Source organism: Harpia harpyja, chromosome 5 (assembly GCF_026419915.1).
Source record: "Harpia harpyja isolate bHarHar1 chromosome 5, bHarHar1 primary haplotype, whole genome shotgun sequence".
Lineage (NCBI taxonomy): Eukaryota > Metazoa > Chordata > Aves > Accipitriformes > Accipitridae > Harpia > Harpia harpyja.
Window position 1 is genome coordinate 77,333,970 of NC_068944.1, and position 12,452 is coordinate 77,346,421.

At 45.8% G+C, this 12,452-nt stretch overlaps 1 protein-coding gene across 10 annotated transcripts in view; it reads left to right on the plus strand.

Moving 5' to 3' along the window:
• Window positions 1-10,666, plus strand: part of ADGRB1 (adhesion G protein-coupled receptor B1) — a 284,922-nt gene extending 274,256 nt beyond the window's left edge. For all 10 annotated transcript variants that reach the window (XM_052787759.1, XM_052787756.1, XM_052787762.1 and 7 more), the window contains one exon: window positions 7,831-10,666. In XM_052787759.1, coding sequence (XP_052643719.1) covers window positions 7,831-8,028 — 198 coding nt within the window. In that variant the 3' untranslated portion in view covers window positions 8,029-10,666. The remainder of the gene's footprint in view (window positions 1-7,830) is intronic.
• The last annotated feature ends 1,786 nt before the right edge of the window (window positions 10,667-12,452 follow it).

Below are 12,452 nucleotides of genomic sequence, written 5' to 3' on the forward strand. Positions count from 1 at the left end.
ATCTGTATTGTCAGGGTAAAGCATCTCCAACACTGCTCCTCCCAGTGAGTTAATTGCTAAAGAAATTCCAGTGCTTGGGCTGGACATCGGGAGGGCTTCACATGCTCTGCAACAGCGTGGTACGAAAGTAGAGGCTTTGCAGCCTTTAAAGGAAGCGAAGGCTTTGTTTCTTCTATGCTTAGTGCCAGCTTTGAAAGGAATGGAAGTGACACTCCTGCCTTCCCCCTCGGCAGGAGTCCTTTGATCCTTCTCCTTAGAGAAGTTTGAATCACATACATATTCCTCTCTTCTTGACAGCATCTGGCTTTGCATTCATTTTAAACAGCAGCTCTTTACTTGTGCCGAGGTCAGCGAAAGCCGTGCTGAACAGAGCTCTGCAAATTTCTCTGATTTGCTCATTCTTGCTTATTAGCTACTTGCTCCGTTCAGCTCCCTGCAGCTCAAATGGCTTTTGCTTTGACAGGAGCCCTGTCCTGGAGCTCACATACAGGATCTGAACTCAGTCTGTAACTCAGCTCTCAAATCCAGTCTCATCTCTCTGTTGGTCCTGAAAAAGCACTTGCTCCAAAACCCAGTGGAAAAAGAGACAAAGTTTTTTCTGCCTTTCTGTGACTTTTTCTTATTTCCTTCTAGACAGTGTTTCTGTCTTGATTACTCACTTTCTCAGGCTGAGATTTTTCTCAGCTTTCCTCTTCAGACACCTGGAGGATATACCCATTCCACCAGCACTTGCTTTGGCATCTAACAGAATCATGAGAAAAAAAGGAATATCGATCAATATTGCAGTTCATTGCAGTAGGGGCTGTGTGTCTCCCTGGCATGCTCTGCTGCATGACAGAATTAATTCTCTTGCTTGCTGACTACCTGTCTTTTCGCTAGCTGACTGGCGAGCCTGCAGCTGTGCTCTCAGGTGGGAAAATTTGGCCATGGGAACCTCTTTGCATGGGCTGAGGCTGGGGGTGGAGGAGTTGAAATGGTGGTGGTGGTTGTGTCAAACTCAGGCTCATTCCTCACCGAGGAATTAAAATTGGGAGGCTGTGCTCCTCCTGCTGTCAGCTGTGTGTACCTCTGCAAGGCAAGCTCCACTTATGGGTAGGATGTCTCCTCCGTGCCATGTGTTTAAACCTCTCTGCTCTTCTTAAAGGCTTTAGTAACTGGCAAATTTAGAAGACCAATTAGGGTAACTTTTATGGGGAGGAATGCTACATAAAGTATAATAATTACTGCAATAAATTCTGTTATGAAAATGACGTCAAACCTTAATTCATTCAGCCATACACCATCTGTCAGCCAGTGGGTATCCAAATATACCATCAATCAGAAGTTCACCTCCTCCTGTAGATCATCTGATACCTCGGGTCCCAAGCATCACGCATCAGTTACTCTGTATTGCTCAGAAAAACATCTTAACACCCCATATCCTCTGTATGGACAGTCAGTTCCTGCCATGCCCTTTGAAGCTATCCAGCTATCAGCGGCTCGAAAACCATGCAGTGACCACCAGCAGATTGAAGCTCCTGGTTGTTTAGACTGGTTAAAAAAAGACTCTGTAAAGAATCATGCTTTGGGTGCTCTTGGTCCCCTCCAGGTTTCCCTAGGTGCCCCTGGGAGGCATGGGGCAGCCTTGAACGATTTCAGCATTTTGGGGAACACACAGATCTCCATGTCTACCAAGTGGAGTGGACTCTTCAGTAGACCATAAGCATTGTCCAAAAAAGGATGGTACGTTAACCAGCTGGATTAATGGGAAGAACAGCCTGGAGAATAGCCTGTTTCTCATGCTGGTGGGACCACAAGATTTCTCTGCAACTTTCAGGCAAGAGACTGTTTATGAGTCAATGCAAAGAGCCCCTGAGGGTCTACGAAGGACCTTCTTGATTCAGTGCCTGTTCACCTTCAGCTGTGCATGGCCTCGCTAGACTTTGGCTCACAGCAACCCCTACAGGTTAGACCATCTGAACTTCAGAGAATACAGAAGCAGAAGACATATTTTTATAACCCAGTAAATGCTGGGTATTTCAAGTTTCCTAACCGATTTCCATCAATGCAAGTTAAAATCACAAATTGTTTCTTCTTTTTTAAAAAAAATGAAATTCTGAACAAAGTCAGGCACTTCTTTTTATTTTGCTTTTCTCCTAAATGAAAAAAAAAAAAGTATCATCTTTGTAGTTCAGTAGCATAAAATGAAGGAACTGCAGCTACTTTTTTCAAACAAGGAAAGGAAAATTTATCATCCTGTAAAAAAACAAGACAGCTTTCCCATTTTCTAATCACTTCTCATCGACATTGAGCCAAAGATGGGTGAGACAGCGTGAGCCACATTTATCTTTCAGATTCCCTGCTATATGCTCTGAATAACTTCATTCTGGTCCTAGAGTCATCAATGTCATGGGGAGAGACCGTTTCGGTCATGAAATATCCTTCAAGTTGACACTAGAGGCAATGAAAACAGTATGGGAGTAGCTGGTTCTAGGGGAGTTATCCCAGAGAGCTCTGTAGAAAGCACTGAATTCCTCTTCAGGTTATTCAGGGTAACTATAAAAATTGGGTAGTAAAAAAAAACCAAACCACAAAACCAACTAAACAACAAAAAAAACCCAACCACAAAACAAACAGAAGGAGATGCAGCTTAGCAGCTTGCACGTTTCGTCGTTTTTGACTGAAACGTGAAATGAAAGCTGTGTCTTAGAGCCGCCAGTCAGTCTCCTGTGCCTTATTTATGTGATACACTGACCCCGCTCCTAAGCAAAGGAGTTTCACTAGGATCCAGGTACTCTGGATGAAGCCAGCCTGGACCCTCGAAGGCAGTGATTATCTCGATGCACTTTGCCTCTGTCTTTGTTAGGAATTTGGGAGGGTTTGTTGGCACTGCATCTTAAATGCGTTTTGTCCCAAATCCTCTCCCTCTGCCTTAAAGACGCATGGCCAAAATGAACGCCACGGCCGAATGAAGGAGACTCCGAATCCCACCAGGGTGATGAAGACCTCCAGTTTGCCCTGCACAGCGGGTTTTACCCCAGCCTTGGGTCTGGGCATTCCCTCCCTTCCCACTCCTCCGAGAGAGCAGTCTGCTCCGCCGTCCTGGCACCAGGCAGGAACCGATAAATATTTCCCCCCTCCCCGATGGCCAGAAGCTCATGGGCTGTGTCAGGCCAGAGTAATGGCTCTGTCTCTGTGAGTTACTGGCAGAGCAGCCTCCGCTGCTTTCAGCTCCTGTCTCGGGCCATTCCTGGCTGTCTCCAAGGCGCCAGGCCCTGGGCCAGCACTGCCGCCTTTTACAGCCGGATTACACATCCCTTTCTCCAGGTTTTTTCTTCTTTTCTGTGCATAGCTAGGTTTTCCCTCCTGTCTGCAAGGATTGCTAAGACCCCACAGTGGGGCTGGAGGAAAATGCCAGAGTTGAAGCATGAGCCCGGTGGTTGTTTCTATATGCTGTTCAAGTGGCCAAGACCCGATAAAAACCTTTTCCATATGGAGGGAAAGAAAAAGGGAGCTGTTCCCAGGAGCCTGCTACTAATTCCCAGGGTGCCTTTTGCCAAGAGGAGAAGATTTTCTTTTGTCTCCCGGCATCCTTGCCAGAGCTCAGCCTGGCTGATTGCGTTCAACCTGCTCAGAGATCCAAGCGGGCACCAAATTATTCTGTACCCAGGCTCAGATCACGGCCATGCACGCCACTTTACGAGCTGCTGGTGCCAAGTGGTGGACAACCGGTGCATGCCATCCCTGAGACAACACCTCCACTCACGGCATCGCTAGAGAAGTCTAATTCTTTTCTGAGAAGTGGGAAACTAAAACCAAGCCTGCCCTCTCCATTTGCTGATCTCCCCAGGCTCCTTTTCATCTTCTAACTGTAAGGAGACATCTGTGGAGTCGCTAAGCTTGCCACAGTCACAGTTAGATAAAACATCACACTGATAAGATAGATAGATAGAAACAACTGTATGGGGTCAAACCCAAAGCCAGTCTGGCTCTGCCTCCTCTCCATGGCAGAGTAAAAAGCAGCTTGGAAAAATAAAAAGCAGGGCAAGCATGTGGTAGTGCATCATCAAAAAGATCCCCAAGACTCCAGTAATTTGTGGTCGGAGACCTCCTGATGCAGAATGGTGTCACTTTACTTCATAGTACCGAATGGATGTTGCTTTTGTGAATGTTTCCACATGGTTTTTATAACTTTGGAAGTTTTCGGCGTCAACAGAGAGCTGCGGAAAGGTGGTCTGCGGTTCGGCTGGGCATTGTGTGCAGGACCAGCTCTTGGGGTTCACTCTGGGCCAGGCACTGCTTGGTGCCCCGTCATGGTCTGTAGTTCTTGTGTTGGAAGAGATGATCCCTACCGTCAGCAGTCCGTTCCTACTGTCAACAAGCCACTCAGAGTTTCATAGACCTCTTTCACATCCATCCATAATCTCTTTTCAAGGCTGAAAGGTCGTAGTCTGTGTAATCTTTCCTCCTACAGAACATGCTGCATATCTTTGTTCATGGCTGTAAACTGGCCACGCTTATCACTTCCCCTAAATCCTTCTATCAGGAAGCCCACGGAGTGCACCTAATATTCAAGATGCAGGTGCAGAGTGGAGTTACGCACTGGCATAGTGATATTTTCTGTTTCATTCTCTCTTCCTTTCTTAATTATCCATTCTTAATAATTCACAACATGTAATGTCTGGTTTTAATCACCATTGAATAATTATTGTAACCCTTAGGTCTTGTTCCCCAGTGACAGGGCTGATCAGAGGCCATTGCTGTAGACGTGAGCTCATAACTGTTTGGGTTTGTTGTTTTTTTTTCCCTAATTTCTGTTCCCTACATGGATTTGCAGCTGCTCTTGCTCAGTAGCTCAAAAGCAGCTCGCAACAAGAACATTTCTGAGGTTTGCTGATCACGTTCAGTGTACATGATCAGATCTGGGTGCATCCTCACAGCGTGAAGGAGAGGCTGAAGGTCAGGAGTGTGGCAGACAGAGGGACCGTTAAAGCAGAGATTGGCTGGGAATAGAAGAACCTGATGCTGAAGGTGGCCGTAAATAATGCCATCAAAGAAGGGCTTTCATTTGAGGGAAAAGATGGAATTATTTATGAACTTCATGCATATGATCATTTGTGGCGCGCTCTGTTAAATAATACAGCTGTGGACATTGGTAACTTTGAAAACTTGTGGCATTAGAGCAATTGTGGGAGAAAACAAAATCTTTTTCATTGAAAAAAGCTGTTCTGACCAGGGGTTTTTTTCTTCACCTTTTGGGAAACTCTTAGTTTCATTCCACTTTCTGCTCTATATGTGCTTTTGTCTTTATGTGTACCTTCTTGCTGCATCTTTTCATGGCAGACAAATGGTCTGCAAAAACACCGTAGGTAGAAGTTTCACTTCAGGAAGTCTCAAACTTGTCTCATTAAGATGCACACGGAGATAAAAAGGTTTCAGTTTTTAGTTGCAGTGCTTCTTAAATAAGTTCCAAAATAGGTAGTGGAATAAGTCAACAATTTTATCACCTTTTCTGTCATATTAGTATTAATCACCATTGTGTTACATCAAGGAATAAAGTAAGAATAAAACACCAACAGCATAAGAAAAGACCTGTGTCAGAGTTTAATGAAAACTTCAGCTGCAAATTTCAAGAAATGAAGTGGTTTACATTCTTCTGAACAATACTTTTCCAAAGCTTGATTTTAAAAAAAAAAAATCTCTTTGAAAGGACTTTAAAAAATTTATTTTTCTCCCTTTGAATTAAAATAAAGGTAATTTCAGAATGTTTTCCCTTCACATTGAGAAGACCAGGTTTGCCTGGTTCATACATTTGCCACTCCCTAGCCACCAAACGACCTCACCCAGAGCCTTCTCCCTGTGAGCCGCTGCGAGGATGCAGGAGCAACTTCAAATATATCTTATTTTTATATTAAGGATGAAAGTTTGGAAAAGCAGAATTCATGGCTTGGGTGATGTGATGAAATCTGTCCCTGTAGGGATAATGCTACAACGCCTTTCCTATTGACGTTGCAGTGTGGAGGTGGGATAAAAACCAGACTTACAAACGGCTCTTAGGAAAGGACAAAATCAGAAGCTAAGACAGGTGGATTAGCATGTAGCGGATGGGTATTTAGGTTTCCTGCAGGGCTACAGCAATCTCTATAGCATCCTGGAGAAGAATCATAACACCGCAGTCTACGTGTGGCTTCGTCTCCCCTCAATCAATATATTTTCATGACAGCATCAAGCTGTGACACATCCTGGGCTGCATGTCACCTGCATGTCTGTCTCCTCACCTTGTCACCAGACTTCTTCTCTCCTTGTTGTCATCCTCCACGCAGCTTCCTTTCCTCCCACCCTTTCCACTAGCCGCCACTTTCCTTTTGGCAGGTGGCTCAAAAAGGCTCTGTGCTCCTGTCATGTGCAGGGAAGCCTTTTCTCGCCCAGTGCCGGAGTGTTTTGTGGGGATAATTAACCGTGAAAAGCATCACTCTTGGTGTGGGGGGGAGAAGCTTAGTGGAACAACTCATTTAAAATCTTTGCATGGATTCCCCTTCATATACGCACTGAAGAATATACCTGTTTTACAGAACCTCACCTCTTCCCAGAGTCTTGTCTTGGTGTGTATCGGCAGAAACATTGAAAGATATTTTCTGGATTGCTATCCGTGGTGGGATGCTGGTGGGTGACTGGGCTAACAGCAGTCGATAAAGCCTTGAAGGCTTGGTGTGGCATTGATGGAAATGCTTTCAGTTTCAGAGCTGACAATCCAGCCCATCAAACAGCAGGGGTTCACTGGCAAAATAGTTAGCATGTTTTGCTGCAATTAAATAGCCTATAAATAGCTGTGCTACATAAGGAATGTATTTGCATCTGTCGTGGTTTAACCCCAGCCGGTAACTAAGCATCAAGCAGCCGCTCACTCACTCCCCCCGCACCCAGTGGGACTGGGCAGAGAATTGGGAAAAAAAAGGTAGAACTCGTGGGTTGAGATAAGAACAGTTTAACAGGACAGAAAAAAAGAAACTAATCATGATAACAACAATAATAAAATGACAATACTAATAAAAGGATTGGAATATACAAAACAAGTGATGCACAATGCAATTGCTCACCACTTGCTGACCAATGCCCAGTTAGTTCTCGAGCAGCGATTCCCCCCCCAGGCCTGTATATATACTGGGCATGACGTCACATGGTGTGGAATACCCCATTGGCCAGTTTGGGTCAGCTGTCCTGGCTGTGTCCCCTCCCAACTCCTTATGCCCCTCCAGCATTCTCGCTGGCTGGGCATGAGAAGCTGAAAAATCCTTGACTTTTAGTCTAAACGCTACTCAGCAACAACTGAAAACGTCAGTGTGTTATCAACAGTCTTCTGGTACTAAATCCAAAACATAACGCTATACCAGCTACTAGAAAGAAAATTAACTCTACCCCAGCTGAAACCAGGACAGCATCTATGTGAAATGCAGTCAATGTATGTTCAGAAAGACCTCATTATAATCTGGATTTCTATATAGGGATTTTCTGTACAAGTAGAAAAATATCTTAAATTCGCAAAAACATGTTCAGTTTTTCAGTGAAAATACAAGTGGCAAAAACCTCAGCTGAAAACTGAACTATCCAGGCATTAGGTGATAGAGATAGCAGTGGGGAAAAAAAGTTTCTATTTTCTTCATGAAAATAGAGAGTTTACACACCAAGCTCAATTTTCATTGAAACCCCACTTTATTTTGCATCAGGAGTTTCACAGAAAAATTTGCCTTTGATATAAGAGAAGGAGGTGAAAAAATGGCATTTGTTGCATGGGTACTAACCTCTCTTTCTTTCTTTCTCTCTCTCCTTTCTTACACTTTCCTCCTCTTGCAGCAAGAAAAACAGCAGACACCAAACAAGAGACCCTGGGAAGGAATCAGGAAAGTCCAGTCCCCACCATCATGGGTTAAAAAGGACATCGAACCTGTGGCACAGTCTCCCCTAGAACTAAAAACTGTAGAGTGGGAGAAAACAGGAGCCACCATCCCCCTGGTGGGACAAGACATTATCGACCTTCAGACAGAGGTCTGAGCGGAAAGGGAAGAAAGGGACTTTTTTTTTTCCAGAAAACAAACAAAACAAACAAAACAAAACCACATTTTAAAGAAATGATTAAATTAAATCGGAACCGAGCGAGAGAAGTGTTTGGTTTCTTTTGAAACCTTTGGTAAGACAGAGTAACTTTTGTATTGTTCTCAGCAGAGAGGGGGGAATATTACTTTATAGAGTATAGTAGCTGTAGGTTCAGGACAACACGAGCTTTCCCAGGTAGGACTGGAGAAGAAGTGAACCTGGAAGAGAGCGAGGAGGAGGCAGAGGGTGGGAAGGGGCTGCAGGGGACAAGCCCTGCCGAGATGCTTTCGGGCTGCTGCCGCACGCCGGGAGCCTTCTTGCTCTGCCACGGGAAGGTGTGGAAGGACGCCCAGCAGCCACTGCGAAGGGCCAAGAAGATCGGGCTTGTTCGCGGATCGCAAGAGGGGATGCCCGTGGGAGCCTCGCTGGGATGCGGTCTGGCCGTAGATCCCTGGGGGAGACCCAGCGTCGAGGGTCTGTGGCATCCCTTGCCTGTCCTTGTCCCCCCCCCCACCTCTCTCTCACCAGCTCATCCAAGAAGGAAGGAGACGGGATGCGCCAAGCAGTGCCAAGAAGAGATTCCCACTCCTGTGTGCCACACCATGACCTGGCATCATGGCATCCCTGCGGTGGGTCCCCACGGGGCCCGGAGGGGCAAGCGGTGGCATCATCCATGGCTTAGGTGGAGAGGTAAGGTGGGGTTTCCTCCTCTCATCCCTCCACGGCGGAGCTTCTGCGCGCCCTAAGGAGTGGGACAGGCGCAGGAGGACAGGACCACCTCCAAAACCTGCTCGCCCCGTCTCCAGGGAGAGGGTCGAAGGTGTTAGAAAAACAGACCAACAAGAAGAATGTAGGTCGTTTCATTGACTGTTAAATAGATAAACTCAGCACGGGCCTTGCAAAGGTCCTCTTGGCCTCATCCTTTTTTTTTTTTTTTTTTTTTTTCTGTTATTTTTCCTTGCTTTTGGACTCAGATTTATTCCAAGCTGCCCCTTCCTGGAAGGCAGAGAGAGAAAGAGGGAAAGACAGATCTGCAGATGTACCTGGAGATATTTGGTATACAGAGATGTTGCCTTAGGACATTGAGACAAACTGACAACATGAATAACGTCCACTTGGAAACAAACAAACAAACAAAATAATCTATTTTTTTCCTTCTTCTTTTCTTTTCTTCAATAAAAAGAGAACTTGAAACCCGAGACCTTTCTTTTCTTTGGCTCTTGTCATTTCGAATGCCTTTCTGTGCCGTAGGACTGCGCAGGCATGGGGTGAGGATGCCACCTGCTGAAGGTGGAAGGCAAGTTGCTCCGTGGAAAGTTTGGGATGGTGGGAACACACAGCCCCTTCGCCGCTGGCTTGCAATGTTTTGCTTTGTTTTATTCAGTTTGAGCTTTGGTTATTTCCCCCTCGCTGGCTCTTCTCGTCCCTCCCCGCTGCCCAGAGCCAGCAAGCAGGTTTGTGGTCCTACAAGAAGGAAGAGGTGGAGCTGATCAGGAGAGCAGGACATTCCTCATCATAAAATACTGTCTTTTTATTTCACCATGAAAACAATAATAATGATTTTAATTATTTTTCGTTAAACATTTCTCAAGGCTATTTACAAAAAAATAAGGTATTTACATTTCACCCCAAAAGTGTTGTGCAATATTTTTATCATTAAAAAATATACCACTGGCATTACACGCAGACTTCATTCTTTGTATCACTCCCAGCACTGTCTGTCTGGTGTTTGGAACAACTCTCCCAGCTTTGGAGATGTGCGGCGACAAACCTCTGGTTGTGAACGGCCAGATTGTGCCAGACAGCAGTAAAGCTTGATCAGGGTCTGAGTTATTACCGTGTGTTTGGGTCTCTTTTTAAAAAAAAAAAATAAAAGCAAAACATTTTTTAGGAAAAAACTAGCAATGGATATAAGATGCAAAACAATCACGGACCCCAGTTGTGCTTCCCCCACTGAGAGATGTTGCTTGACGTGCAAACATCTCTGCTTCGACTTTCCTTTGGGCCACCTGGGTAATCTTTAAAGACAGTGGCATTTACCTTGCCGTTAACTGTATAATATGAAGGATGGAAAGAGAAACTTAAAAAAAAAAAAATCCAAATAGTTAACAAATAGGGAAACTGATTACTAAAAACTGTGATATTATTGTTCAATTTTAGATTATTCTACGAAACAGGAAAGCACAAAGGCCTCCCTCAGATGCCGGGTTGTATGATATTGTAATTATTATAATTACACATTATGAATTTTAGCATACAGATATCTTTCTACTGTGTTTTAATTCTTTTTTTTTTTTCCCTTCCCTTGCCCAACCAAGCCTGCCCTCTTCTCTCCAACCTTCCCCATTCACCCATTCACTCCAGCCTACTTGCAGGACATTAACGGTGTTATGTAATTACAGAGATAAATGTTTGTTTAATAACTGTTGATATTCGACTTTCTCTGCTCAGCTCCTCCGGTTAATTCTGTTTTCCCATGCCCTGCCCTGTGCCATGCCTTCCCCTCCCTCTCTGTGTTCGTCAATTTTTTTTCTGTACAGTTTTCAGAGCACAAAATGAATGTGTCTTATTTCTAATAAAAGAGGTGCAAACTCTAGCGATGTCTGCTTTTTAAAAGCGTCCCTGCCCACACCCCACGTGTGGTTTGCATCATGCCCGGGTGCTGGGAAACACCTCTCCTGCATCTGCAAGCTGCCACCTTGGCTTTCTACTCCTGAAGAGCCATAGCCCGCGGCCAAACTTGCCCCACGAGTATATCTTTTGCTTTGTAGCTTCTTGACACCCCCAAAAATACCTCCCCTTATGTTGTACGTTTCCAGGGCACGAGGAATTCCCTTTTCTGTGCAGCACAGCCTGCTTTTCTGCGGGTATCTCCAACCCAAATCTCGATGCCCCCTTCCCAGTATCGTACGATGCGAGGCGCCGATATTTAACGCGGACCTGGCAGCGTTACTGGCGGAGGGCACAGATGCTGGGTTATAGTTTCCAACAGAGCCAAGGCAATGCTGATGCTACCCTGCCTGCATGCCTGCAAAGCCAATCTCAGCCTCACCTGGATTTCCCTGCAACCTCCTGCATTACCAGGCAGGCTGCGAGCAGGAGCACGGTTCAGTGCACGAGCGGGTTAAGCGTATCACTCATGAAAGATGACAAGAAATGAATTGAGCTAGGGATTACTCACTTCCTTGGCGCTTACCCTTGAATGGCTGAAATCCTCCAGCAAGAAAATGTGTCCTTATCTCCCTGACTCTGCTCTATCACCTGATTGACAGGTTTTAGGTTTATAGGCAGGACCGCAGGAGGCTTAGGGGTCTGGCAAATTGGATCCAGGGCTGCTGCTCCCCAGAGCCTTGATCCAAAGCCATCATGGCCCAGTAGGTTCCCAGATGTAATGACTTCTCTTGGCCTGGCTGAAATGAATTGGATATCCTGAAACATCTGAAATTATTGCAGAGGCATGGGGCTGCCTGGAAACTCTTAGCCCAGTCCCCTCATCCCTGAGCCATGATCCAACCCTTCTTCAACCAGCAGTGCCTGATGGCGAGTCCCAGGGCTTCACCGACCTTCCTACAGGGCTGTTTCTCACCCTACATATCCCATACCATAATTCTATAGCATTAGCAGGCAGGAGGGAAATACTAACCACCAGGCACCACATGAGGTGATGGGCTGGGAGGGTAGGAGAGCCCAAACGTCAGATCACAGCCCTAGAGATGGGTCAGGAGGTCCTGCTGCTTCTCGTCAAGGGGAGCTGGAAGGAGGGAGCGCACATCCCCGCTGTGTTTGTGGGACTGTAAATAACAGCACTGTCAGAGGTGGTGGATGCAGGAGGTTGGGGTATGTACAGGTGGTTTCGATTTGCACTGTGGTTATAATGTGGTGTGGATGCACGGGAGGGTCACAGGACTATATGGATTGGAAATGGCCTCCTGAGGTCCACCCGAAATGTCCTACAACCCCGGGATCCTGCTTTGCAGCCACACCAGGCTATAGCCATGGGGCAAATAGAGAACACCTGTACATACACCATGATCTCGCAAGGGGGAAGCACAGCCACGCCGCGGCAGCGGATAAATGGTACGTTGCACATGTAAGAAAACATACTTCTTGGTTGCTACGCTGGGGAAACATGGCTGTGCTGGAAAATTGAGAAGAATCTGAAAATTGAAGAAAATGCAAAGCATTTCCCCTGGGCTGACCATATAGGAAAAGGCCCATATGGAGCAAGACACCATTCCTGGAAGATTTGGGATGAGGGCAAGAGGTTACTCTCTGTGGTCTATCTATTTTGTGGCTGAAGGGAGTGCTTGGGCTCACTATGTTACTATCTGAGGTGTCCAAGATGAGGTAGGATGAATCTGGGCCTGAGGTGAATAACTGTT